We start from the raw sequence: 27,571 nt of genomic DNA, 5'->3' as shown, positions 1-27,571 counted from the left end.
GTTACATCTAGAATGTACAAAATACAGAAATGTGGTTTAGCACTGCAGTGATCAACACAGATGAATACATTTCAAGTTCAGTGTGCATGAATGTGGATTAGGGTTAGGTCCACTGCTGTCCACATAACAACCACGCCCACCTCACCAACGCGTCTGGATTAGCATTAAAACCGATTGTTTTACTTTAAAAAAATTGAAAAAAAAAAGTTTAATAAATGGTACATAATCTTACATAAGAAGAGGTTCCCCAGAAAAATACTTAAATATTCACATCCTTTGCAACAGTTGGAAAGTCTTGGTTTTTCTTTTAAAAAAAGTTATGAAGTGTTCTCCTTGATAACTATCTCAAGATATTTGCTAAATTCTATGAATTTCCACTGTAGACAATTGGGGTACAGGTAATAGGTTCCAGGTATTTTATCCAAAGACCACAAAGTAGGTAAAAAAAATCAAATTAGACATAGCTTTAGGCAATAAAGTATGGAATCTCTTGTATTTAACTTCTAGACATGAAAACCAAATGTAAGAAACTTAGATTCGTCAATAAAATCACCATTAGGATCAAATGAAAAACATCTACAAAATCAAGACAATCAACCCTGGGTCAAAATAACATACAAGCTACTAGCTAAAAATTACTTCCCTCAACAAGCACTACCTTGACTCCAACCCACCACTTTCTCAACTTTTTAAAGCCATACACCTCAATCTAGTTTGGTAATAGCCCTCAATTCAATTACTATTTGTATAATCAATATGAGTTCTTGACCTGCTAACTTAATCAGCCAGGTTTTTCCTCGATGCCACACGTAGTTAATGTATGTTGCTTGATGACCGCATAGTTATTGTCATCAAACACGGGGCTGTTACCCACACGTGTCTAACCCCCCTAGCATGTGTACCTTTGTATTCCCTCACTCATGGAATTCTTAAGGATTTGCACTCCATTCCCAGGAAGCATGTAAATCTAGTTAATCCTTGGAGATTCCAGGATTTTACAAAAACTCAATCTGTCACACTTACATTCGTTTCTTACTAACCACTTACAGCCTCTTGAAATATTTTTTTCTGACTGTAAAATTACACAGGAGACAAAAATAAAAGCACACCATTTCTTTGGTTCTTGTTATATACCACCTGAAATGCAACAACTTCCCCTGCTGAAAGTAAATCTCTTAAACAGTGTCTTTCATCATCATCCTCCTGCTTTCCAATAATTCATCTTTCTTTCCTTACTTATGATTTTACCTTCTCCTTTCTGGTGGTTCCTCACTCCTTTCCTACCATTTCATTTACAGTATCATGTTTTAACCTTTTATAGACAGATTACTTTCATTTTCTTGTTTTTTAGCTTATGGTTTTGCTCACAAAACAATTTCATATTTAAATTAAGGGCTTAATTTTGTCCTATAAAAGTACAGTATATGTAATGCATTACGTACTCAAAAGAATAGATTTTACCACAAATGTGGGCAAACATCATATATGCATTTATATTATAAATATGCAAGTCAAACATTTAACAACTGTATAATATAATGACAATATAAAAATACATCAACTTTTATACTTACATATGGATAGCCTCAACTGTAATATCTTTATTTTCCCCAATATAAAACCAGTTTTGCTTTAAATGCCTAGCAAGAAGCAAATTGGGCAAATTAAATGAATGCAAGTCTTTCTATTGCATAAACTGAAAAAACATCTCACCTGGTAAAATTATGCTAAGCTGAGCAAGCTTAAAAGGTCAGCACCCCATACACCTAGACTTTCCACATTTCAAAGGATGCAATATGATTTTCAATGCATAAGCTGATTTGCATTTAAGAAATTGAATTTCACTGCAGCTAAGTCAGTCGGCATTAAGGTTAAATTTTTTTTTTAAATATAAAAAGAAAAAATTCTAGCCAACAATTAATATGATCTAACGACAGAATCTATCACTCTACCAACCCATCCCTTGAAGGAGAAAGAAAGAAGGACTCCTTTAATCACTTCTCCATACATCACACTACAATTGAAGTTCTTACCAAACATCACTTCTTGTCTAGGACTGAACACCTTTCACATAAAAATTCCATTCAATTTCCATATTCAAAAATGTCAACAAAGATATCTGGGCCATTCTAGAAAGAAGAAACACCTCTAGATTTCATATCTTTCTCTCCCACTATAAAATCTAGCAAAGAGCATACACTCCCCTATTTGCCTCCAGCCACCTTCTACTCATATGCTTGTTGATGTTCTCAGATGATATTGGGGCATTCAACTGAAGCAAATGAAAGCCCTTAAATACAAACAATTAATAACAAAAGGTGGTGCAGCTAAACAGCAACCAAAACATGTTAGTGAGAAAACGTTGGCACACATGCAGCTTGTTCTATAGCTGCAGCCACAGCAGAGAGAATAATATTCAGTATCTATCCTAATCAAGATCCAATTTTTATATAAACTGAAAGCAAGCACTTTAGCAACGGTCATAACACTAAAGTCTTCTATGTAATGTCAAGCATCTGACTACTACCTACAAGAGGCTTAGGCAATGCCGATCAGAGATGCAAATCCTGCTGATTTAGGCATGAAAGGCATGATACAGAAGGTAAGATTAAAAGCTCTTTTCTCCAGCATTACCATGACCTAGTAACTTCTCACTATGGAAGGAAGAATTATCTGGGAGGGTAGGGGGAGCTTCTACTACTAAATACATCCATCACTTTAGATTCAGGTCAGTAAGAAACAAGGGGAGTAGGGGTTGGTTATGAGCCAGAGAAATGTTTATAAGCTTCTTGCACATGACTTCAAACATCACTTTTTTTTTACATTTGTTTCGTATAACTGCACTATGAGGAGGGGTGATAATGACTGACAAGTGACAGTATATACACAACATTTTCATGTACTGCATACACAAAAGATTTAAGCATGAAGTAATTACACATTTATAGATATATATGTACACAAATATTATTGAATGCGGACTCTAAATATCTCCATGAAATGTTTTATCTTCTCAATGACAAGCAACTAATACGTGATTTCTCTTGACTATTTCTGCTACCTGGAAGTGTTACCTCACTAACATATTATTGGAAAACTGATCATTCAAGGGCAGTGTTGGCTATTACAACTGAAACAAAACATGGGAAATACTCATTTACAAGTTACAGAAATATAAGACTTTAATTAAAAAAAAAAAAAAGTGCTTATATCACTCTATAGATACACCTGTGCAGTACTTTAATAAAGCATTGTTAGCTATTCCTTTCCGGCCACCACATATGTAACTATGTCTATATAAAGTGAAGACAATGTTAATGAAAATCAAAACTAAGACAGTATTAAATGATAACCTTTCCTCTCCATGTTAGTGAGTGGATGCAAAAGCTGAACTTAAACAAAAGGTCAGTAGAAGCCATTTTAAGATGAGTTAGCATTTCAAACAAACAATGCCAGGCAAACTGCATGGCTGGCTGGTTAGTCTGGCAGCATAATAATAACTATTGAGGACAAGAGTTAATGTGGGAGTGTGGTGTGCACCGTCAAGCTAGCGAGCAGGTGGCAACATGAGTGGTGAAGGCAAAGGGGAGCAGCCGCCTACCCGTCCACGACGCGACTTGACGGTAGAAGACGCGTTGTTGGTGGCGTTGTTGGTGATGGTGGAGGAGGGAGCATTCTGCCCCGGAAGCTGGAGGAGAAGGGTCGGGGTAGCAGAGGAAGCCGCGTTGGTACTAGTGATGGTGGACATGGTTGAAGTGTCAATGACTGATGGAGGTGAGCGTGCTGATGGAGGTGTTAATGGATGGTGATTGTTATTTGGAATACCTAAATCTGTTTGATGTAATGATGAAGATGACAAAGATGGTGATATTGATGGAGTATTGGATGGATGATATGGCAACGGATGATGCTGCTGTTGAGGTGAATATGGCGCTTGAGAATGGTGATGATGGGATGGATGATGATGGTGTGGTGGCACTGCTGGAGGGGAACTGTAAGGTGAATGTGGCTGCAATATGCACTGTGATGACTGATATGGATGAGAGGGATGATGAAGTAGATGATGGTGATGTAGGGAATTGGTAGAGGATGACTGGGACTGTGACGAGTGACTGACCCCAGCTGACTGCACAGACTGTTCCGACGTGATGCTGTTGCTCTTACTGCTGTCTCCACCAGCCGCATCTTCCTCTGTGGAGTCTGTCAGTTAGTGAAAAAGTTCGTGGTTACACGAATAACTCCTATTCTAAAAATTAATATGTTATAGTTACAAGGGTACAAATATGAGTTCTATAACTCACAAGATTTTTCATTCAGAGAACTAAAATTGTTGAATATGGTTCAAGGACCTTTTTAGCTTTCATATAATTTAAATCATATACTGGTTTCAAAAGTGATGCATGCAAAATATAAAATATACATAAAAATAATTTAAGCATGAAAATATAACCACTTTTACAGAGAAAATAGAAGTGAAATCATTCATAACTCACAGCACTGCTCTTAAAAAAACTACTAACAAAAAACTTTATAACTTCATTTGCCTTGTGCAAAGTAAGTCCCAGCCTTCACATATACCATATCTTCATTTTATTAGAACGTACGTGAAAATTATCCTTTTACAACTGCAGCAACACAAAAAAATTGTTAGACAATTTCCATGGCACTATATTTGAAAACTTCTACACAGTAAACCATATCTTTATCCAAAACCTGTGGCTTATTACAAAAAAAAAATTTTAAAGGATTACCTGTTATCACTGGATTATTTAGAAGTTCAACCCAGTACCATTGCTCAAAACAAACCTCTCAAAGGAATAACCCAAAAGATTACATTCCAGTAAATGGTAAATTTTATAGATTACTCAAGTTTGTTGTGGTCGTCTGAAAATTTCAGCATGGAGGCTTATGATTTTCTTCCACCACATTCTTCTTAAAAATAAGCACATATGGAAATTATCTTTTATTTACTCCAAGTTCCTGTAAGTCTGGGTTCAACAAGGTTTTACCTTACAAGTAACTAGTCAGTTTTTTTTCCATCTGTCCACCTGTCTGTGGTGCTCGCGCATGGTAACACTGCGACCCGGGCTTTAGATAGTTGAGCTATGTGTAAGTTTTAGGTAAATAAAAGGATATCTGGGTGTACATTTGCAACTGAAAAGTGTTTTAATAATTTACTGTATGCGAATTACACCGTTAATATTCAAAATAGGATATTGTTATTATTGTTAAATGTAAGCCGGACGCAGTGACGAGAAAATTGCCTCTCGCTGTTCACTACGGCAAGATGTCAACTTTATTGGACCTCACCTACTCTGCTACTAAGCTACGTGTTACTTCATATCGTATCTGGCTAAAACGCATTTTATAAAAATGAAAAGTATATACTGATATACGTAGGTGTAATGCAGTAACACGTAGCTTAGTAGCAGAGTAGGTGTGGTCCAATAAAACTGACATCTTGCCGTAGTGAACTGCGAGAGAAGCAATTTTCCCACCACTGCGTCTGGCTGTTCCATTCGCCACCCTGAAAAGGCAGCTTACATTCAACAATAATAACAATATCCTATTTCGAATAGTAATGGTGTAATTCGCATACAGTAAATTATTAAAACACTCTTCAGTTGCAAATGTACACCCAGATATACTTTTATTTGCCTAAGACTTACACATAGCGTAACTATTTAAAGCCCGGGACGCAGTGTTACCATGCGCGAGCACCACAAGCGGGTTGACACATGAAAAAAACAAACAGACTATATTCAACAATTTTCTCAACTTTGCTAATAAAACTGAATAGGTTAACTGCATAAGCACATTCAAATAATGGAAGAGATAAACTTTTAGGATGAATATTGTCTCTACAAAAGGTGCCATATAAAAAGGTTTTGTGAAGTAATGGAAACATCTAAATCTCTATACAACATAGTAAATCTTATTACAAGGAATTTTTATATCACTGTAAGGAGGTGCATAATTAATAATAGATTAAAAAGAGTTCTGTTAGTACTGTTAAGAAATTATGAGTTATTCTTAATGAATGTTGTCAAAACAAATACTCACATGTACAGTATTAGCATTAAAAAACCAGTTACTGCTACAAATGTTATCAAATGCCAACCTTCTTCCCTTACCTATACCCACCAAACTTATCTATGAATAAAAATGCAAGTAGTTCCTGCATGCATCACATGTTTTAAACAGTATATAATTAAGTCAAATTTCTAATTAAATGTGAATACCCAAGAATTTATAACAATGAATATACATAATGCACAAATTTCTGAACATTTAATATATTTCTAGTTATATAAAAAATCCTCATGAGTAATATTCTCTGAGAGGTTTTTTACATTTGTTCATGTCAAACACCAAATCTGGATGGGACAAACTGGGCCCTTTATGTAAAATTAATATTTTAACCAATCAAATCTTTTTCATAACATTGCAACTACATGTACTTAAAAAACAGGCAAATTGTAATTCAAATTACAGTGCTATAAATATCCAAGAAATGCCCATAGGCCTATATATAATGCACCTATCATCATCCTACTAAAATTTCTACCCACTGATGAAAAGTAAAACTGAAATTATCCTCACTAACTCCTCTTTAAATAAATAATGACAGATACTATTATCAAAACATCAGGCACATGTCATAACCCTGTAATGCAAGAATTACCTAGACCTACACCAGACAATCCCTAGCACTTAAAAAGATAGCACTCCTGGGCGTAAGCAACGCCAGCATGTCTCAAGAGACCATGAACTACCCATCAACTAATCAAAATATTTGCCGGATATACCACAGGATGAGTCAGTGCACCATTCCCACTGCTCAGCAAGGATGCAGCAGCACAACCTTCTGTGCTAAAACCTTGGCTCATGGTGACCTCTCTCTCGCCAGTCAAAAAATACCAAATCAAAATCCAGCAAGCACCCTTTCGTCTTTCAGCATGACCATGATCAGTAGAGCCCAAGTAGAGCATGGCCTAGAAGCATAAAGAACAACTGTCCTGAAGGAGATAACTCTATGGAAACCCCACACCACATTTCACTATGGGTGAACCCTCCACATAACACATTTCACTATGGAAACCCCATACCACATTTCACCACACGTTCAAACTTCAAAATTTCTCTGTAACTTGTTTGTACTATAAATCTCCCAATTAAGGGATCCTGTCAACAAACATTTACCTCTCATTTCAAGAAAAACTAATTATTAGAAAGAGTGAAAAGACTATAAACTGAATGCAGTTGATAATTCTAGCATCCATGTCAGAGTCCAAGTCCGTCCATTAAGTTGCCAATAACTGGTCAAAAAACAGTAAATGAAGTAAAAGTTCCAATGTTAAAAAATGAAAAATTCTTAAAGTAACTTGTACTTTTCCTAACATACAAACCTGAGGTCTTTACATATGGGATTAACTTTCAGCGAGCTGGAAAACCAGCCATTACACTTTTGCATGGTGGTTATGGTAATAGCTACCAATGGTAGGGGCAGAAGCACAGCCCATCAAGTCAGTGCGCATTCAATTCTACACAGTTTACCTTTTGGCCCAGGTAACAGAATGAGGGGTGGTAAGAGGTGGGCCATTTATGTAAAGACCTCAAGTTTGTATGTTAGGAAAAATGCAAATTACTTTAAAAATTTACCATTTGTTCCTACACAAATACAATCCCTTGTTCTTTACATATGGGAGACTTACTTTTGGAGAAAGGATTCAAGTAAATCTCTGAATCTCCTGGTAGTTTGGCTCACCTGAGTACAGTAAACCCCGTATTCGCGAGGGATGCGTACCACACAGCCCAGCAAATAGCTAAAATCCGTGAATACTTAAAACCCCTCTAAAAACACTTAGAACTGCCTATTTGGATAGTTCAAACACAAAAAATCCCCTAAAAATGCTTATACCCGAGTATTTTAATAGTTTTACACAAACAGTGCATACTGTGAACGGGCGAATTTTCCGCAAATAATGTGTACATGTTTCATAGAGAAATCCACGAATACGTGAGTCCGCGAATCATGACGACACGAATACGGGGGTTTACTGTACTCTCTTCCTTGTCATGAAAGAGCAAAGGAAGCAGAGAGACCATAACTCTGATCCCTTTAACAAGAGAGATGTTCAACTGACACTTCTGGGCATTTCAAATTAATGGAATGTAACAGACTAGATTTGAAAGAAGTTTGGATGAATAACCAACTGGTTCGTTCATAGTCAGTCCCTCTCTCCCCTTCCTAGAGAGAAGGAAGGATTTGCATCTACTAATCCAAATGGAGCTACATTATAGATAGGGTACTCAGTCATCTAGATCACTTGCACTCATGCCCGTCCAGCACGTGACGGCTCATTCACTGTTCCTCTGCCCACTGGAAGAGGAAGGAAGGCAGGAGAACGGGAGGAGGCCAGTCCCACACACACCTTTCCCTTGCAGCTGCAAAACTTAGGCGAGATGCAACCTGTCCCTCAAGAGCTGTGAACTACATGACTTGTTGAGCATCCACCATAAGACCCAAGGAAAAAGTGTCCAAGAATCTATGGGCAACGTTCCAAGGTAAAAAGAGATGAATGTGATCTGCACAATTACATTTCATCTTAGTACTTGACCAAACTTATCACCCTATTTCTCTTTCACTTAATTTTTGGTACATTACCTGCAATTACACAAAATATGTATTCCAAAACTATCCATTTACATTACCCTATACATTGGACAAAACACATTTTTCAAATAGGTTTATCTCTCTAAAATCTTCCTGAACTTCCCAAATTATCTACCTTCATATGTACTACATATAAAAAAGAAGTATTGTCACAATTTCTATTCATTCCATCTTGCAACACTAGGAATGAAGTTTGGAACGAAAACTGTAAAAATGTTATTCCCTCTGATCAATCTTAGCTGATAAATCTAAATCTTCAAAATGAAGTTATAATTTGTCCAAATAGTACTATGTTAAAAATGTGTACATAAACATTTATATACAAGAGCCAGTTTCAGTCCCCACCAGCTGGGTTTGCATGAATAAGCATCTTACCCAGGATGGAATGCCAAGAAGGGACTCGCACTTGACCCATTACAGGGTCTCAGGGGAGGGAAAATAGTGGAACCAAGTTGCATGAAAATATTCCAGTCATCAGTAAACATTTTGGGATAGGAAAGCACAGCCAGCTTTAAAATCAATAACCATTTAAGCTAAAGCTACTTGACTTTAACACTAGCTCTGTTACAAAGCATATTTAACAGAAATAATTTAAAAGTAATAATTAGTGAAAGGTAACAGCTACTTTTAAGGTAGCAACCCTTTTTGATTAATATTCTAAAAATCCAGCACTTGTCCAATTTGTATTATGCAAGGTTATAATAAATTTTGACAGAGGGCAAACTAACATGACAAAACATTTATACAATAATTAAATCTTCATCAAGAAAGCAAAATCTACTTTCCACAGCAAAAGATTAGATAATTGTTGTTGACAGTGCTGATATCTTCTGTACCTTCTCATGTAATGGTACCAGAGATTTTTTTCAAGATATAAAAAAAATACTACTGTACAGCCAATTAAATTATATGGTTCACTTGTTTTCACATGAACTTTGTTAAACAAAACACAAAAAATTACTTATGTTGCAATATTATTAACAAAGTTAAGATCACATTAAAAATAAGACCTACTAAGGATACAACAAAGATTTTCTGAGATCTAACATGATTAAAACTTACATCAAATGCAAACATGAAAATATTTTTACAGTATACAAATGGATACAAAAATAATTATTTAACCTCTTCTCATTACTACAACCATTGCTACATTAAAATATGACTTTCAACAAATTACAATCATGCACCATGCAACATATATTCATTGAAAAACTAGTTTTTTCACTCGATATCTACTGACATACTAGGATAATAACACTTCAATACTATATGATCATTTATGATCACTTACAAGCTTATCTATCTAAGGTATGCTAATTAAGATAAATTACCTGCAATAATATTACCAGTCAGCTTTACAAAAAACTGTATATGTAGAGTACTGACTACCAAGTCATCTAATCAGAAATAACAGGAACTCTACCCTGTAATATTCCCAACTATGCAATAGTTTTTAACATACTCTAAATGTTTAAGGGAAAATTCAGGATGCTAAACATCACCCTTTAGATTTGTGAAATTATACTTACATTTCTTTCCACAATTCTCTATTCTCCATCCTGTCCAATAATTTCATGGTTTCACGAATTATTCTGTAATCTAAGCTATTATATATTACAAGTACCTACTTTAGATCGCTGAAATCTGAATTCAAGACCTATTCCAACTAATCCCACTCTTGAAATCCTCTAGATATAACAATATACCTAATACTCAAAGTTTACTAAATATTACACAAAATCAGCACTTGCCTATAATGAATTTGCTATTATTAATTGTTAATAGGTTAAGTGGTTTATACTATCATAATGTAAAATGGAGAACCATTTATTATCATATGGCCTACTTAATGCAATGTAGGCAAGAAAAAGTTTCTATTATTTATACAAAAGGACATTATTTTGTTGGAATAATGGCTCATATTCAACATAACTCCTGATTATCATTAACAGATCAGTTTACTGAGACCAGCAAGTTACACATCTGGACTCACAGGGCCCTCCCACAAGGATTTGTTTCTAAATGAGAGATGAAAATTGGAGCAGGGGAACTTACAGAGTTGAATGGCTGATTAATAAAGGATCAAAGAAGGGAACATATGAAAAGTACAGTAAATGGTAGAAAACAATGGAGCTGGGGGTCACAGGATACTGCAAAGAACTTTTAGAACCATTTATAGTATGCCACAAAGGCACACTATATGGTAATGGAAAACCACTTTGCTCTTAATGAATACACCCTTTCTGCTACTATTATAGACTTTTTCATGGAATAATGACATCTAAATATGTGAAGTGCTAACACTACCTGCCCATTTTTCTAATGATGGGAAAAAGTAAAAATAAAGTTATAACATAAACATCAGTATCCCAAACTTTCCTAAAATTTCTTGAGGCTGTCTTACAGTCCTGTGAGAAGTATGGTGTTTAGCTCAGTGATCTGGTTAAACTATTTTAATGGATAAGTTACTATAGATGATAAACTTGACATACTCAAAACAATAATGCCGTTTACAATTCACAAACAGAATAAGAATTTTCATATTTTTGGTTTATTTAATATGAAACTAACATATTAGATAAGATAATCTTCAGTATACTAAAGCAGTTGCAATCAACATACAACCCTAATGTAACCTATTCATCACTGCAACTCATGTAATATTGAAGTGTTATGAAGACCAAATATAACTAAAAGCTCAAACACAACACTTGAAACTGCAAAACAAACATAATAAATAACAAACTTTGACTCACCTTCCACATCCCCCTGCTGACTTTCTGTCTCATAGAGAAGAATTTTTTTCATTTTTCTATAGTTCAGGTTATCAAACTCACGTACTGCTTTTTTGGTTCGAGCAATTAAATCCAGTATAATGTGAGGCGATGATCTGTGTCTCAAGATGAACTCGTGCTGTAAACAAAAATATTTATTTTATAAATCTTGCATAAGCACTGGCCCTTTGACTTTTGTTCTAAAAGAAAAATTACAGTACAGTGTATCTTTTATACACAAATCCACTAATTATAATTAGCTTTATTTCATGTAAAATTTACCCATCCACCTGCTTCATCTCATTCTTCAATGTAGCTCTTATTACATTGGTCACAGGTAGTGCATCCCAAGTTTAAATGAGAGTTCTTTCCCAGCTTTTGCAATTTTTTATTCGTTTCTTCATTATGTAACTTTCCAATCTCTGAAGAGTTCACTTGTACATTCTTTCCCCCCTTTGACGTTTTTTTTTTTAATAGCTGCCTTGTGCTTCGTTTCCATTTTTATATTTCTTGCATTTTTTGCTATTTTAACTCTTCAAGATTCATGGATGGAGGGATCATCCAAAACTTGTCTGGTAAAACATTCCATTCAGGATTACCACTTACAAGCTTTGGCACAATATGACAAATTTTAAAGTAATTTGTATTTTTCCTAACATACAAACCTGAGGTCTTTACATATGGAAATACCTTCCACATAGCTGGAAACTGGCCATTCAACTATAACAAGGCTGTTAGGTAGTCAGCTATAGGCGGTAGGATGGGGAGTCCAACCCTTCTGTCCGACAATGCATTCACTTACCTTTTGGGCCAGGTATCAGAATGAGCGATGGCTTGAGATGGGCAGTATATGTAGACCTCAGGTTTGTATGTTAGGAAAAATACAGATTACTTCAAAATTTGTCCTGTGTTCCTACATGAATAAAACCCTCGGTCTTTACATGTGGAGAGGATTTTTAGTAAGCTTCTGAACTGACTGGTGGTTCGCCTCACCTGGGCCTCTCCTGGTCATGAAGAGCCCATTACAGCACATGACAGCTCGCCAACCGATCCTCTGCCCACGGGGAGAGGAGGGGTACAAAAGAGATAGGCAGGAGGCCAGTCACACACACTCACTCTCTCTTTCACAACCGTACATCTTAGGCGAGATGCTACCTGTCCCACTAGGGGAACTGAATGAGCTACACAACTTATTGAGCAGAATCGACAGGACCCAAGGAAAGTGTCCAAGGACCTATGGGCAACATCACATTGGCAGAAGAGGGTGAACGTGTTTTGTTGCGACTACATTCTTGCCTTCAGTACCTGATGAACCAACATGTTCTTCCTGAATGCGAGGGATGGACCAATGCCCCCAACCTTGTGAGCTCTGGCCCGGAACGCACTGTCACCCACTTTGTCAGATGTAGAGCACGCTCGTTTGATCATTTCACGAAGCCAGAAAGAAATCGTGTTCTTGGACACTTCTTCCTTGGTCGAGCCAGTACTAACGAAAAGTCTTCGACACCAAGGCCTAAGCTGTCGAGTCCTCTTACAGTAGTACCACAGCACTCTAACTGGACACAGTAGTATCTCGTCTGGTTCATTACCAACAAAGTCCTCTAAGGAGGAGATCGAGAAGGACTCGAATCTGGTGTTGAGGACCAACAGATTCTGAGTCTTTGCTATGAATTCTGGGACAAATTCGAGCGTGACAGATCCCCATCCTCTCAAGTGCTTAAAGTCAAAAGAAAGGCATGTGTAATTTTCTCTACATTTGGTCTCTCCCTCTTCATGAAGGCCTTGTTTAGTTGCCTATATTTCCCTGGTCCATTGATCAAATCCTGGACTGCTGAGTGGATGGATATTTGCTCTTTATGCAATGAGATCTCCCCCAATTCAAGTGACTGCAATCTACAGCTTGGGCGCACCAGTCTTTTCTCCTGACGGTCCAGCTTCGAGTGCATTTATGACTTGGTTTTGTCAGACCTGTCTTCTCCCTTGAATGTGTCCTTATCTACATTTGCTTCTCCTTCTGTATGCTTTTGGTCGTCAAGGTATTGGGAAGCACATCCTTCTAGGTCCAGTGCAGCATGCTCGCTACTTCAGAGCTGAGGAGATTGGGTTAAAGTCTATGGTGCATGTTTGCCACATTTCACTCTACTCGCTCTACCCATTCATCTTTGTTGTTGTTGGCTACTTGCCCTTGCCTCTTCTTCTTCGACTTCTCTCCACTGGGTACCTCAGCCTCATTGTCATCATCTGCTCCCCCCCTAGTTATTTTATTCTGCTCCATATCACCTGGATTTTTCATAGACTGGAAGTGGAAGTCACCAAATGTGTTAACTCGCTGCTTCCCCACCAACATCTCCACAGTCAAGCTCTATCCCTGGAAGATTTATGAAGTCTGGGAGTCTCTTGGCAAGGGGTCTTGGTTTGGGTTTCCTTGCAATGTCCCTCTTTTTCCCTGACAAGGGTTCCCACCCACTATAACCTTCTTTTCTCCTCTTATTCTGGAGATGACAACTCTGACAATGGACACATGCATGGTTTGCGCACTACTTTGGACCAATGTACTCATGCTTGCACCACCAAATCCCCTTGATCTTGGGAAGGTTTCATTGCTTCCTCACCCAACTTCTTACATTGGCACACATAGCACACTGGGTTTTTTGAGTCATCAGGGAATGAGACCACCTGGCTTCCTCAGTATGTCAGCCATGAGAGTCTTGTTTGCCTATCCAGTTCTTCTTTCAATTGCATTTCCTCCTTTTCAAGGTTTGTAGTTTCCTATACCATGCCCTGATTTCTCTGAACCAAAACCTTCATGGGTAACAGTTCGTCACATCAATCTCTGCTTCTCTAAGGGGCTTGCTTTTTTTTTTTTATTACGCTGACCTTCCGACCTATGGTGCTACTTGTGAAGTCTGACCACACCCCTTTGATGCTTGTGACGATACAGTATGCAGCATATGTGTTGGCCCATCTTTTGGGGAAATGGGCCCATCACCCCGAGGTCCTTATTGGGTATACTAATCCTACAACTTGGCTTAGGAAGGTTTTAGGTTTCACTGTTCCCCTTGTGGAATCTGGCACTTTGTGGCTGCTTCCATGGCTGTTTCCTCTGTGCAGCCCTGGCTCATGCTGAAACATGGTCCTCAGGGCCTCCTTTTATTAGGAATCCTTCCATGGTTGGTATTCTTAAAAGAGTCCCCTTATCAGTAACCTTTTCATGGTAGCCACTGAAGTAAATAACTGACTTCAGGAGTTTCCATGTTTCTATTGTCCCTTGCCCTTGCATTCTGATCAATGCTAGAAACATAGATGTCCCTCTCGATGGCACGAAGTAGGGTCTTCAGGTCTTGGAAGCTTGGTTGCTGAGACTAGGTTTTGGATCTGTGGCCATTCTTCCCCAACTTCCTACCATCACGACCCCTTGCTGAGTCACTGTGTTGGGATTATGGCCTTCCACTTCTCTGCGGCCTTCTATGATTAGGGAAGGACAAGATCAGTGAAAGGTCTCCATCATGCTTCAATTCATCCTGCACATTTATATCATCCGCTCTTTCCTTAACCACTTCTTTACTGACAATCTGTTTGGGGGTACACAGAGTACCACCATTCAAGACTAATACATAGTACGGCGTACATGAAGGTGGTACGCACATACTACCAACCTTCCTCTTTCCAGCTCTAGATCTCTTATGATTTCGTAAATTCGGTTTGAAGGGTTTGGAGCAAAACACACAGTACTGGCACTACCAGGCGTATGATGAAGCAAAACAAACATTATTGCTGGTTACAGATTCAGACATTTGGATATATACTGTGTAAATGTGTACACACACATACATATATCTAGTCTCTCTCTCACTCTCTCTCTCTCAAATAGATGATAAAAAAATTTAGAACTGTATAGTAACTGGAAACAAGTGTAATCTCTCTGAAACAGATAAAAAAGTTTTACATGGCAACGCTCACTGTATTCATGAGTGGCAAGTGGAAGGAAACATCGTCGTCAATTCGCTTTGCACTTCTGGGCAGCATAGATGAAATATCTAGTAGGCTCTGGATATGACTGGGTAAAATTCTCTCTCTCTTTCTCTCTACTTCCTTGTTGACTTATGTTGGTTGATAAATCATTGGTTGTGTTTCCATCACTCTCTCCCCCTTTTATATCAAATATAATTTAGGCCGTAAGCAAGCTTACGTGCAAAATGGTCGCAATGTTTAGTTTGCACCACAATGTATATTGTAGCATATTATGCATGGCTTTTCCTCTGCAATTGCATTGTCTGCTTAGGAAAACGGAACAATAAAATAAATAGATGATTTTGGCTTTAGTCATTAGTACCAGCCCCTTGGTGATATATATATATATAATATATATATATATATATATATATATATATATATAATATATATATATATATATATATATATATATATATATATAAAAAGCATAAATGAATGTGTGCATATGTATATATAACATACATATACAGATGTATATATATATATATATATATATATATATTTTATATATATATATAATATATATATATATATATATATATATATATATATATATATATATATATATATATATATATATATATATATATATATATATATATATATATATATATATATATATATATATATATATATATATATATATATATATATATATATATATATATATATATATATATTATATATATATATATATATATATATATATATATATATATATATATATATATATATATATATATATATATATATGTATATATATATATATATATATATATATATATATAATATATATATATAATATATATATATATATATATATATATATATATATAATATATATATATATATATATATATATATATATATATATATATATATATATATATATATATATATATATATATATATATATATATATATATATATATAATATATATATATATATATATATATATATATACATATATATATATATATATATATATATATATATATATATATATATATATATATATATATATATATATTATATATATATATATATATATATATATATATGTATTTTACAAAAACACATACCCACAAGGACTACATATATCACATACATGTATACAGAATACATGTGCGCACCCCCACACACACATACATATATATACATAAATATATATATTCATCCAGACATATCTCACTCATATCAAACATTATTTGAGACTTGCAGATATGTATTTCTTTACCGAGGAATTCGGTTCAGAAGCAAATGCAATGTTTACATTTTGTTATGCTTCTTGGTAAGGAAGAGGTTATGGGTGGTTCCTTCCCTCAGAGGTCTCCAGAGCCATGAGGAGTGAGTGCGGAGGCCCTGCCTGTCCTGTTTGTATGTAGCTGTCAGTCAGGCTCTCCTGTTTTGTTTTCAGCAGCCAGACTCCACAACTTAGCTGCTGTTGTTGCACTCCAGTCTGGGAATGGTTAAGAATCTCATCATAATTTCCTGTTCAAGCAGTGCAGACAGTTATTGGGGCTCCAGGTCCCTGCAAGACATAGACAATTCCTCATCATTCCTTTTTTTTTTTTTTTTTTTGCCATACTGACAATAGTTTACAACTCTCCTATGCTCATGGTTCAAGGTTATGATTTCTTCTTGCCCAGAAGACCTGGATCACCTCAAGTTGAGTTTTGACTGCAGGGTGTCACCTTAAGGAAGTCGCTCTTCTCGACTGAGGCAGTGGCATGGTTTGTGCAGTTTGGGTGAATGCTAGGCTCTAATATCAATTACTGCTCTCCAGTGAACTTCAGTTGACCCTGGTTCTTTTTTACCAGTCTTGGCATCAGCCTCTCCAGTTTCCTACTGAAGAATGGGATCCTAAAAGCAACAGAACTTCAAGTTTGTTCCAATTTGACTTCTGCAGTTCCAAGCCCTTTCAGTCATTTGTTGACTGTGGCCCTCTTGGCCTCACTTACATAGTTTCTCACTAACTATCAGACCCCACCTTCCTCAGGCTGTATTCTTGTTGGCCCTCACACCTTTTACACACTTCAGTAAGCTTCAAACCTCTTCCTCACGATTTTCTCATCATAACTATTAGCATTCATGTGGGAATTTCAGCTGGCCATGGACGTTCAGCATTCTTTCCAGGCCTCTCACTCTTGTTTGTCCAGCTCTCAAGTTGCTGTAATCAGGCTCTCGCCAGAGTTTTTTTTTTTTTTTTTTTTTTTTTTTTTTTTTTGGGTGAACAACTCTTGTTTTTCTTGAGTACCTGCCTTTAAGCATCATGTACTGAGTGTGTGCAGTATCCAAGGATGTGTCTTTCTCTGCATCATTTATTTACAGAAGCTACTTGGATTTTTCAGGTAGTTGTTTGCTCCACTGTCCACTGATTGCAAGCATGGGAGTTCTTCAATCTGGGTCTTCTATTCTCTTCAGAGGCTTTTCTGCTTCATTCTCCCTCCTAAATTATTTCAAGCTAATGCTAATTAATGGGTTTTTGTATAATACTGTTTAGATAACGAGGTTTTATAAAAACCCATCAATAATGAACTTCAGTCCCCTCCTTCCTTCTCCTCAGTCTTCCATAAGAGGGTTGGTACAGAAGAATGAGAGATGTTACAGGTTGCAGGTTGGATATGCAGGATATGCAGAGAGGAACCTTTCTTCTTTCAACTCTAGTCAGTGAAGCTGGTTCATTTCACATGGAATATTACTAATTAAAATTAATGCATTTGTAAGAAAACTTGTTTTGCTTTACCCTTTTTAGGTATACTTACAAGGCTGAAATTATTAATAACTTCTAATGAATACATCTATCACTGATTCATCAAGTTCTTAACTAGCATAAGGTTGACAAAATATCTTAAGCCTTGAGCTTCACATCATGGAAAGTTAAAAAAAAAAAAAAAAAAAAAAAAAAAAAGTGTAGAACAAAAGTTATAGAAACTTACAGAGAGAAGTCTAGCAGAGGTAGGTCTATCTGGGGGAGCTTTTTGAAGACAAGATTCTACAAAATGCTGAAAATCTTTCGACCAATCTGGGGCAGACACCTTTGGTGCATCATTTTGCGCAATATGGTACAAGGCACTCATTGCGTTCATATTAAAGTAGGGAGGTTTGCGCTCGGCTAATTCTATGCACGTGATGCCTAAAGACCATACATCAACCTGTACAAACAATAAGGAAAATTAGTCATTGCTGTCACAAGCTGAAAAATGAAAATGCCATATTATTAGGATAATTTTTAATGAGTTTCACACATCAAAGACATGGACTATCAAGTGGTAAAAGATCAAGTACTCACCTTTCCATCATACTGTCCCTCATCCATAGCTAAAATAACTTCTGGGGCCATCCAGTACGGAGTACCAACAAAGCTATTAGCTGGAGAGTTAATACTGGCACTGCCAAAATCAGCTGTAAAATATATTTTTTTTTTAGCAAAAATACACAAAAAACTCTTAAGGCAATAGAAGAAGATTATCATTATCAAGTGGTTTAACCAGACCAATGAATCAAAGGGATCCTTCTTAATGAGGAAACTAGATCTAATTTAACTCATTCAAAATTTAATAATTACATAAACTACAAATATTAAGGAATCTGACAAGTTCTCTCTCCAAGATTTTGCTTACAATACTTTACAAACAATATTGGTTGAAATTTGGACAATCACCAAAGATAAGTTTGGTTTCAAGTGTTGTTCTACATTATCTCCATTCAGAAACTGGGATGCAGTCATTTGGGTTATTCATCAATTACTAATAGGTCTCATTTGCGACTAATTCAAAGACATGATATTACTTCAACATGGCTTCTTTTGTTGGACTGAGCACCACCACAATCCAACAGTCAATGCTTCAATATGCAATTGTCAGATTCTCTATTCTACAATGCCTTGACATAAAGATGAAGGGTTTTAGTGATAAAAAAAATCACTTGACACTATCAGGTTAAATGATCTAGTCATAACTACAGCTGCGGCTACTTTAACACCATCTACATTCCCTTTAATGCCTACATGTGTTGAGGCCAAACATATTTCAACATTAGTATTAACTGCATAGAATTTATGGAATGAAACTTCTGTTAAAAGAAGGAAACTTCTATCTGTTAAACAAAGGGCTTTTTGGTTTATCGATTTTACTTTAATCTGCTCTAAAAAAAAAAACACATGTTTTGTATTTGGGTAGAAACAAAACATTACATTACAACCCTATTTTAAAAATTCTCAACTTACCACATTTTCTGTACCTAATGTTTATTGTCATTAAATAAACAACTGCATCATAATAATATTTCTTGGATCCTGTTAAGCTCAGTAAAAACATTACCTAAACCACTAACCTAATTTGACAGTGCCATTTTCTGTGAGCAGAATATTGCCGGCTTTTATATCTCGATGAATTTTGCCTAAAGAGTGGAGATAAGAGAGACCCTGGAGACATCCTTCACATATGGCACTAATTTCATCTTCCCTCAGGGGCTGCCTGTGAACCTCAATGATATCCGAAGCTGATCCGAGACAATATTCCATTACCAGCTGAAATTTCAAAGCCATATTTAAAACAGCTGAAAGTACATGACAGTCATAACTACCAATCCAGATAAACAAACTGTGAAATAACATTCTGTAGATTGCACTTTTAAACTTTTAACTTTATTTATTCCAAATGTTACAATTAATCTTATATCAGATATAAAAATTAAAAAATACTAGTAACATCATGAAAATAAGATCCTAATTACACAAATTATTAAGAAACATCCTGAATATACTTTTCATCAAAAAGAAAATGGTTTCTTACCACTTTCCAATTCCCTTGTCAAAACACTTCCAAATCACCAGGACCTTTGTTCTGGATATAATCACAAATTACATTACATATATCACTCACATAAGACAAAAACATTCCAATAATGCAATATTAGAGTGATGTTAAAAGTCAGTACATCATACAACAAAATTAAATGTACACATCTTTGATACCTGTAAGACTGAGGCACAGAATATAACATATACCCTAGGTTAAAACTTTGTTCCATACAAGGTATGATGATAATTCTAACAATTTTCCTTTCTGTTTCATGAGATTCAATACCACAGTCTTCTAGAAGTTTTAAATTGCTGGGACCACACTTTGGGCTAATGCCTTATTCTTGAGCAGGCTGACACTAGTTTGAATTCATAATTTTGTTATTTATCTTATTACTTTAATTTATCTTACTTTTTTTCTTTGTTATTTCTTGCTTACAATATACTCTTTACTCCCAAATTTCTATTTCCATAATGGGCTACTTTCCCTAATAGGGCCCTTAGTCTTGTTGCATTCTGCTTTTACAATTAGGGTCATTGTAACTGAAGAGCAGGTCTCGGAACATATTTCACAGTAATTCAGGTTTTCTTATAAAAAGCCAAAGTAAGTCACACAACCTGTATGGCAGTGATAATTATTGCATCTTCTTTTCATGCCATCTATTCTACACTTTAAAAGTATCAAAAGCAGACATTGTGATGAAGAAAATTTTTTATAGAAGTAAAGCTCTTCCCTTTATACGATGTCTATCGCTCATCCCAGTTCCACTATTTCCTTTCCTAAAGTCACTAAGAAGTGAGTGTGTATGATGGCTTTCCAGCCTAAGTGTGCTACCTGATACGCCTTGCTTTCTAGTAATCATAATCTTATTACATCTTTCTTTGTTCCCTAATACTCAAGATGCATCTTTCAAATAATATTTCAAATAATTTACTCCATGTTCAACAGCACTAAATAAATAATTACATTCTCATCATAATACTCTAATAAAAGAGCAAAACAATGCCCCAAAAGCAATACAGCATCTTATAAATTATACTTTTAAGACATAATATATAAGCTTTTTGACCAATCAAATCCTGCTGGCAACTTATGAACTTCACTTTACACTTTTTTGTCTAACAATACTAAACTTTCATCATACTCACCCAAACTGTTGATTCTTTTAAGTAACAGCCTTTATAGGTGACAGTATTTGGATGGCGAAGGCTACGTAAGAACTTTATCTCTTTCAAGATGTCCTGCCATTTTTCAGCACTTTGTTTCCCACTGTAGGACATTTTCTTAATTGCCACCACCTGCAAAAACAATTATATAATGAAAACATCAACTAAACTTTCCAAAATCTTGTATCAAAACTATTTATCCTTTCATGCAATTTTGATGCAATATCATTGCATCATTTTTATTTCAACCATTTGCACACTTTGACAAGTTTAAATGTCACATAAAAACTATATTTTTACCATAAATAAGTTTTAATACAGGCTAACCTATCTTATAATACCTTTTCACCATACAATGCCTCTAGGAGCACATAGCATAATGCTCAAGTAAAAAAAAACACTTCACATGCTCAGCCAACTCTCCAATCTCAACAGAAAGCCACCAGTCTCATTTAGCCCTATCAGACTCCAACCATGAGAGAGGAGGGATGGGAGGAAAATGCTAGAGTTTATGATAAATAGTTTCATATAAAAAATTAATTTTTATAATAAAATAAATTTTTATATATACTTACCAAGTAATTACATAGCTATAGTTTCTACCTAGTCCGACAGCTTAAATTCAAAATTCACAATGCTTCGACTGTTTAGTGCACATGACCAGTACCACCCACTAACAGCAATACTAGGAACGAATTAGCAGATAACCTCATTCTGTTTATGCTTATGTCCATCAGAGGGGAGGAAGGAGGGCTCCAATCATGTAATTACTTGATAAGTATATATAAAACTTTATTTTTTCACAAAAATTTTATTTTCATATAAGTAACTCACCAAGTAATTACACAGCTGAATACCACATTGACAGGAGGTGGGATACATGGACATATTTTATTCCAAAACATTAAGCCAAGTAGTGAATTAGAAATAGAAAAGTTGCTAGCACTGAATACTATGTCATTCCTTGTTAGTTAAGAGAGACTGCAGTAGAAAGTGCCTCTGGTTGGTGCTCGTTAACCTGCAGTGGCGGTAAAGCTGAGGGGCGCCTCTACTTCAGTGGGAGCTTTGCAGCTGAGGAGTACTCTGAGGGCTGCCAAAGCATTACAAAATTAAAAACCAAGTGCCCTTGCCTTGGGCGCAGTACCGCAATAAAAACAACCACTGTCACCTACACTGAAATAAAAACCACAACCCATCCACTAAGAGTAGTAGGTGCTCCAAGTACCTTGTACCCCCTTGGCTCCCTAAAACTCAGCACCTTACTACAAGGTGAAGAGATAGGAAAAAATCCTATGCTCCCTTCCACGATACCATGCCAGTTAGTAATAAATGCAAGATACTGCCAAATTTTAACACTGTTTCGCTTCTTGAAATCAGTGAGAATCAAAAATTGATTACAATTACAGAAGGATGATTGTAGGACAGATGTAAGGACAAGTAGTGCCTGAAAGCTAATGAGGTAGAAGCTGTTCTGACATCTTTTAGCTTTCACTTAATATGGGGAAAATGCTCTCTTAACTCAGAGTGTCTCAGAAAATGAAGTCCATTAGGATAAAGAACAAGATGATCTAATCAGAGGGCGCGATGAGCTCGTCATAACACCCTAGGGGTATGGATGGTCTTGAACTTCCGGCCTCTTTCAGGTAATACCTGAACATTCCAGCTGGACAGAGAGCTCTCTATACTTCCTCAGTTAGTGAGCACTTATGGGCGCTCAGAGTATAAGCTGGCGCCACACTGTGGTTGGTGACAGGAGAGCTGGACATTCAGATAAAAAAAAACTGATGCTTGGCTGTGGTTGGCGCCAGGAGAGCTGGGTGCCAGATGAGTTATGAGCTCAGGTGCTGTCTGGCACTCCTGGAAGTCAAGGATATGCGTAAATTCTTAAGGGAGAAAGAAGCAAATCCACAACTTGGTTGGGTCCTCATTCTTGGCCAAAATCCAAGGGAAAATGAGCAACCCACGTCTCCTCCTTCCTTGCATGGGCGTGCCAAGGACATGAAAGGTCATTGAGATAGTGATGACGAAAGAACTGGATCTCTATACCCTTAAATGGTGGAATACAAGATTCCAGGTTTCCTCGACAAGAAACAGGATAATTCGCAAAGGGGTCACAGACGTCTCAACAGAGGAGACATAGTGCTTGAGACACCATCTTTGGAAAATTGCCCCTTAAGTCTGGCAGACGAAGAGAGAAGATTGACTTCTACGTCTTGCAGTAGCTGCTGCAGCACGTCCAGAGAAGAATCTTCAATTGACAAGCCTCCAGACAGTCTGGAGCCTGTCAGGGTAAGAGCAGACCACTTTGGTAGATCTCTTGAGGCGAACAGGTAGAATAGGGCTAGGATGTTAACGAAACTTGCAGTTAGCCTAAAGCTTGGTGTAGCTCCTCCTTGACTGTGATGAAGTTTGTGAGAGGAGGTCCAATGGACCGGTTTGTAGCATGGTGTCTGTTGCACATGCTACAGGGATGGTAAGGGCAACAAAAAGGAGAAGACGAAGATTCCTTGAAGGGGCAAACAGGTTCAAAAAGGGCCTGCCCCATAGATTCCACAGGTCCCGGAAGCCAGGGGATTGAAGGTCCATGATGAAGACAACACGCTTCTGACAGATCAGAAGTCTGCTAGGACTTTAATTCCCTGAATGAACTGAGTGACTAGAAGTCTTATGATCTGTCCACAGAAAAAGAATTCTTACTATTTGGAGGCAGGGAGGCATGGGACAGCTCCTGCTTACAAAAATAAGTTAGAACTGTGGTCTTGTCTGAATGGCTACCAAAGTCCAGGAGTGTACTAAGGTCAAAAAGCTTTGCATTTTACGTGAAAAATTTCTAGCTCTTCGAGAAAGAAGTTAAGGACCCATCCATCTGGGGACCACGTCACAGAAAATCCCCAGTTCATAAAGAGGGCTCCCAACCTCGATCTGAGACATTGAAAACTAGGCTTAGGCTCAAGGATGAAGGAACTTCCCCTTCCAAAAGTAGATGTTCTGACAACTACCACCGTAGTTCCGACTTGACTCGGGGCTGTGAGAAAAAACAAAGGTTTCTGGCTGAGTTCAAAAAGCCTTCGAGCACTTCCACTGAATGGGATCAAAAAAGTCAGTCATCCAGCAGTCATCTGGGTGAGGACTCATATTCATACCTTGGAAAAAACGAAGTCAAATACAAGACGAGCGAGGACTCCATAGAAGGCTTGTGCTGGAAAGAGGCCAAAGCACAGATCCTCGAGCTGGGAAGACCCTGTCCCATAAGAGCCTACGATATTCCCATAGTCTGGTGGAGACAAGGAAGGGTGCTTCCTGCACCTATAAGGTTTCCATTCAATAGCCATAAAGACTGAAGGAAGGGGCTGTCTGGTTTGTCTCTAATTGAACTTCGTCTTCTAATCGAAGGAAAAAGGGGCTGTGGGACAAGCTTCGCTGATAACCATGCAGACTTGCAGAGAAATGAGCGAACCTGTAGACCCACATGCAGAATTGCAGACAACCTTGAGGACTAGCTGCCAACTCTGTAAACTCTAAAGACAGCCATGAGGACACGTCGATATCCTTGCGGACTCCACATTACTGACCTTGATAACGCCTTGCATGGACTTTGACGATACCTTCGTACAGAACAAAAACATGCAGGACTGTTCATGGCGGAAAATATCATCTGAAAGGCTTGAAGAATTCCATAACTGCAAAAGCCTGGGTACCGTAAGCGTAAGTTAGGCATTTGGCGGCGGTATCCGAGCACTAGAAAGATATTGTTGAGTGCTCTTAAACAGGTGCCAAGCGCTCAGTAGACGGCGTCATGTGCTAGGAAGTTGGCACCAGGAGCTCAGGAATGAACCCAGGAGTTTTTGGCACTGCACAGGAAAGCAGGTCTGAAAAAGTGCAAGGAGCTTCTCTTCTGTTTGGAGCCCAATTGAGGTCAGTCAACAAAGAGCGAAACTGCAATAAGGACGTGAGAGGCTAGCTTCCTTTACCACTGACAGAAAGCGGAGTATGACAATCATCAACATGAATATCTTCAGTGGCCGTGAAGAATTTTACAGCATTTTCAGTCTTCGACAGAAACCTAGGAATTGGATGAAAATTGGAGGATAAGTTTCAAAAAATCTCATACAAAGACTGTCCAACCTGGCAACGTCTTGGTGGGCACCAGAGTCCATAGTAGGCTCAACCCCTAAGGTTCCAAGCAAGGAGGGAAAAAGGAGTTAGAATTCACTGTCTGAAAGCGGTAGTGATTGTATGGCAGAAAGAAAAGCCCGAAATCCCAAGAGATGAGAATGAAAACCAAAGGAGGACTCTAGCCAGTGCTCCTGTTATCAGTCAAGAAAATTAGGGCTTCCAATAAACATGACAAGAAGGCCTAGATCATTCTAGGCACTAGAGGGAGGAAAGACAAAAGACACTTGTCTTGCTCCTTTAAACTAAAGCCCAGTTTCAATCTTGAAAGACTTCTATTAAAGAACCAAAAGAGGAAGCTTCCACCAACAAGCTTAAAAACTCTGACACAGTTGTTTATGTCCATGGGCAGACTTGGTTCCTGTGTAATCAGAACTGGGGCACAAGGCAGAACAACAGTATGTTCTTAAAAAGTCAGGTGCCGAGCCAAAGAGGAACTGCCACCAGGTCCTAGCAGGTTGGTGCCGTATGCCTGACAGCTGGCGCCAGAGAGACGGGTGGACAACTGGTCACTGAGCGCTCAGACACTGGGCGCTCTGCAGCCACTGGTACTCAGACACTGGGGCGCTCAGCAGCCACTGGGCACTCAGAGGTGGACACTCGGACACTGGGATACATGTGGATGCTCGGACACCAGCCGCTAGGACACTGGGCGCTCGGACTCTATCTGTATCTCTATCTCTAACTGTTCACACTGGGATCCATATCAATAGAGAACAAAGAAAGCACTTCCCATGGACGCCTTTCCGATGGCTATCCGTCGAGACCTGTAGGCAGCAGGATCAACTGAGGAGCAACTACCCAGGGGCAAAACTCCCTTGGGACTCCAATGGACCGACAGTATGCCTCCTCCCAGGTTTAGGGGAGTCTGACAGGGACTGGGTTTAGGAGATCCGATAGGGCCAGAGAGCCACATCCTCCACTACACATCCAGTAAGACGACTTTCCAGTGGCTGTCTGTCAATACCTGGGACCAGCAACAGGCTAAACTGAGGGGGCGACTACCTGTGTGTAACCCCCAAACCTACCATGGACTTACAGTATGCCTCCTCCCAGGTTTAGGGGAGCTTGACAGGGGCTTTCTGTCTAGGAGCATCGGGGAACAAGTACACACCTCCTCCACTGCACAACACTTCACTATTACAAAGTTAACTTCTGTTAACCAAGAGACAAGACTGGCAATGGCATGGGGAGGAAGCGAGGGAGCCAGGCACGGTAGCAAGTAGAAAAAAAATTAGAGGGCTAGCAGCAGGAGAAAAAAATGGATGTGGGGAGAGTAGGTACCAGACGATCAGGAGCTGGTTCCAGGTGCTGGGTGCTCCCAGGCTGTAGATGGCACCAGGCAACTGGCCATCAAGAGCAGGAGCTGGTTAGCGCACCTGGGCATTCAGGGCCGATTCTCAGCCATCAAGAATGTAAATTCTTCCAAAAGCCCAGCACAACCAAATTAAGCACATTTCTCTCCTTACTATGTTCGGCCCTTACACTTTTTCAGTTCTCTGCAAAGTAAAGTGTAAGAAGATGATGTTTAATTAATTCTTTGAAGTACACAGAGTACCATCATACAGACAAATCTCAACTCCTAACAAAGATTATTTGAGATTTGCAGATATATATATTTCATTACCGAAAATATCGGTCGTGTAGTGAATTCAATGTTTACATTTTATTACGCAACTTGGCAAAGATGGTAGCAAATGCAATGTTTACGCTTTATTACGCAACTTGGCAAAGATGGTAGCAAATGCAATGTTTACGTTTTATTACACTACTCGGTAAAGGTTGTAGCAAACACAAAGTTCATTATTATGCTACTCTGCAAGGATAGTAGCAAATACAAGGTTTATGTGACTTATTATGCTACTCATTGAAAAATCAACCATTCTTCAGTCGGTATTTTAACTAAGTTTTGCTCTTCACGCTAGTCCGCTAAGTTATCTCTACTCAGGAAAACAGTC

General features: G+C 37.6%; 1 protein-coding gene across 16 annotated transcripts in view; it reads right to left on the bottom strand.

Moving 5' to 3' along the window:
• Window positions 1–27,571, bottom strand: part of Tao (Serine/threonine-protein kinase Tao) — a 69,649-nt gene that overhangs the window by 29,765 nt on the left and 12,313 nt on the right. For 7 of the 16 annotated variants that reach the window (XM_067099866.1, XM_067099865.1, XM_067099873.1 and 4 more), the window contains exons 3-8: window positions 21,423–21,572; window positions 19,805–20,000; window positions 18,762–18,874; window positions 18,409–18,624; window positions 11,437–11,593; window positions 3,602–4,200 (exon numbers count right to left, since the gene is read on the bottom strand). In XM_067099866.1, coding sequence (XP_066955967.1) covers window positions 3,602–4,200; window positions 11,437–11,593; window positions 18,409–18,624; window positions 18,762–18,874; window positions 19,805–20,000; window positions 21,423–21,572 — 1,431 coding nt within the window. The remainder of the gene's footprint in view (window positions 1–3,601; window positions 4,201–11,436; window positions 11,594–18,408; window positions 18,625–18,761; window positions 18,875–19,804; window positions 20,001–21,422; window positions 21,573–27,571) is intronic. The other 9 variants (XM_067099875.1, XM_067099878.1, XM_067099874.1 and 6 more) reach the window with 3 other exon arrangements.

This window comes from Macrobrachium rosenbergii, chromosome 55 (assembly GCF_040412425.1).
Source record: "Macrobrachium rosenbergii isolate ZJJX-2024 chromosome 55, ASM4041242v1, whole genome shotgun sequence".
Lineage (NCBI taxonomy): Eukaryota > Metazoa > Arthropoda > Malacostraca > Decapoda > Palaemonidae > Macrobrachium > Macrobrachium rosenbergii.
This window is presented reverse-complemented; position numbering and strand designations above follow the sequence as displayed.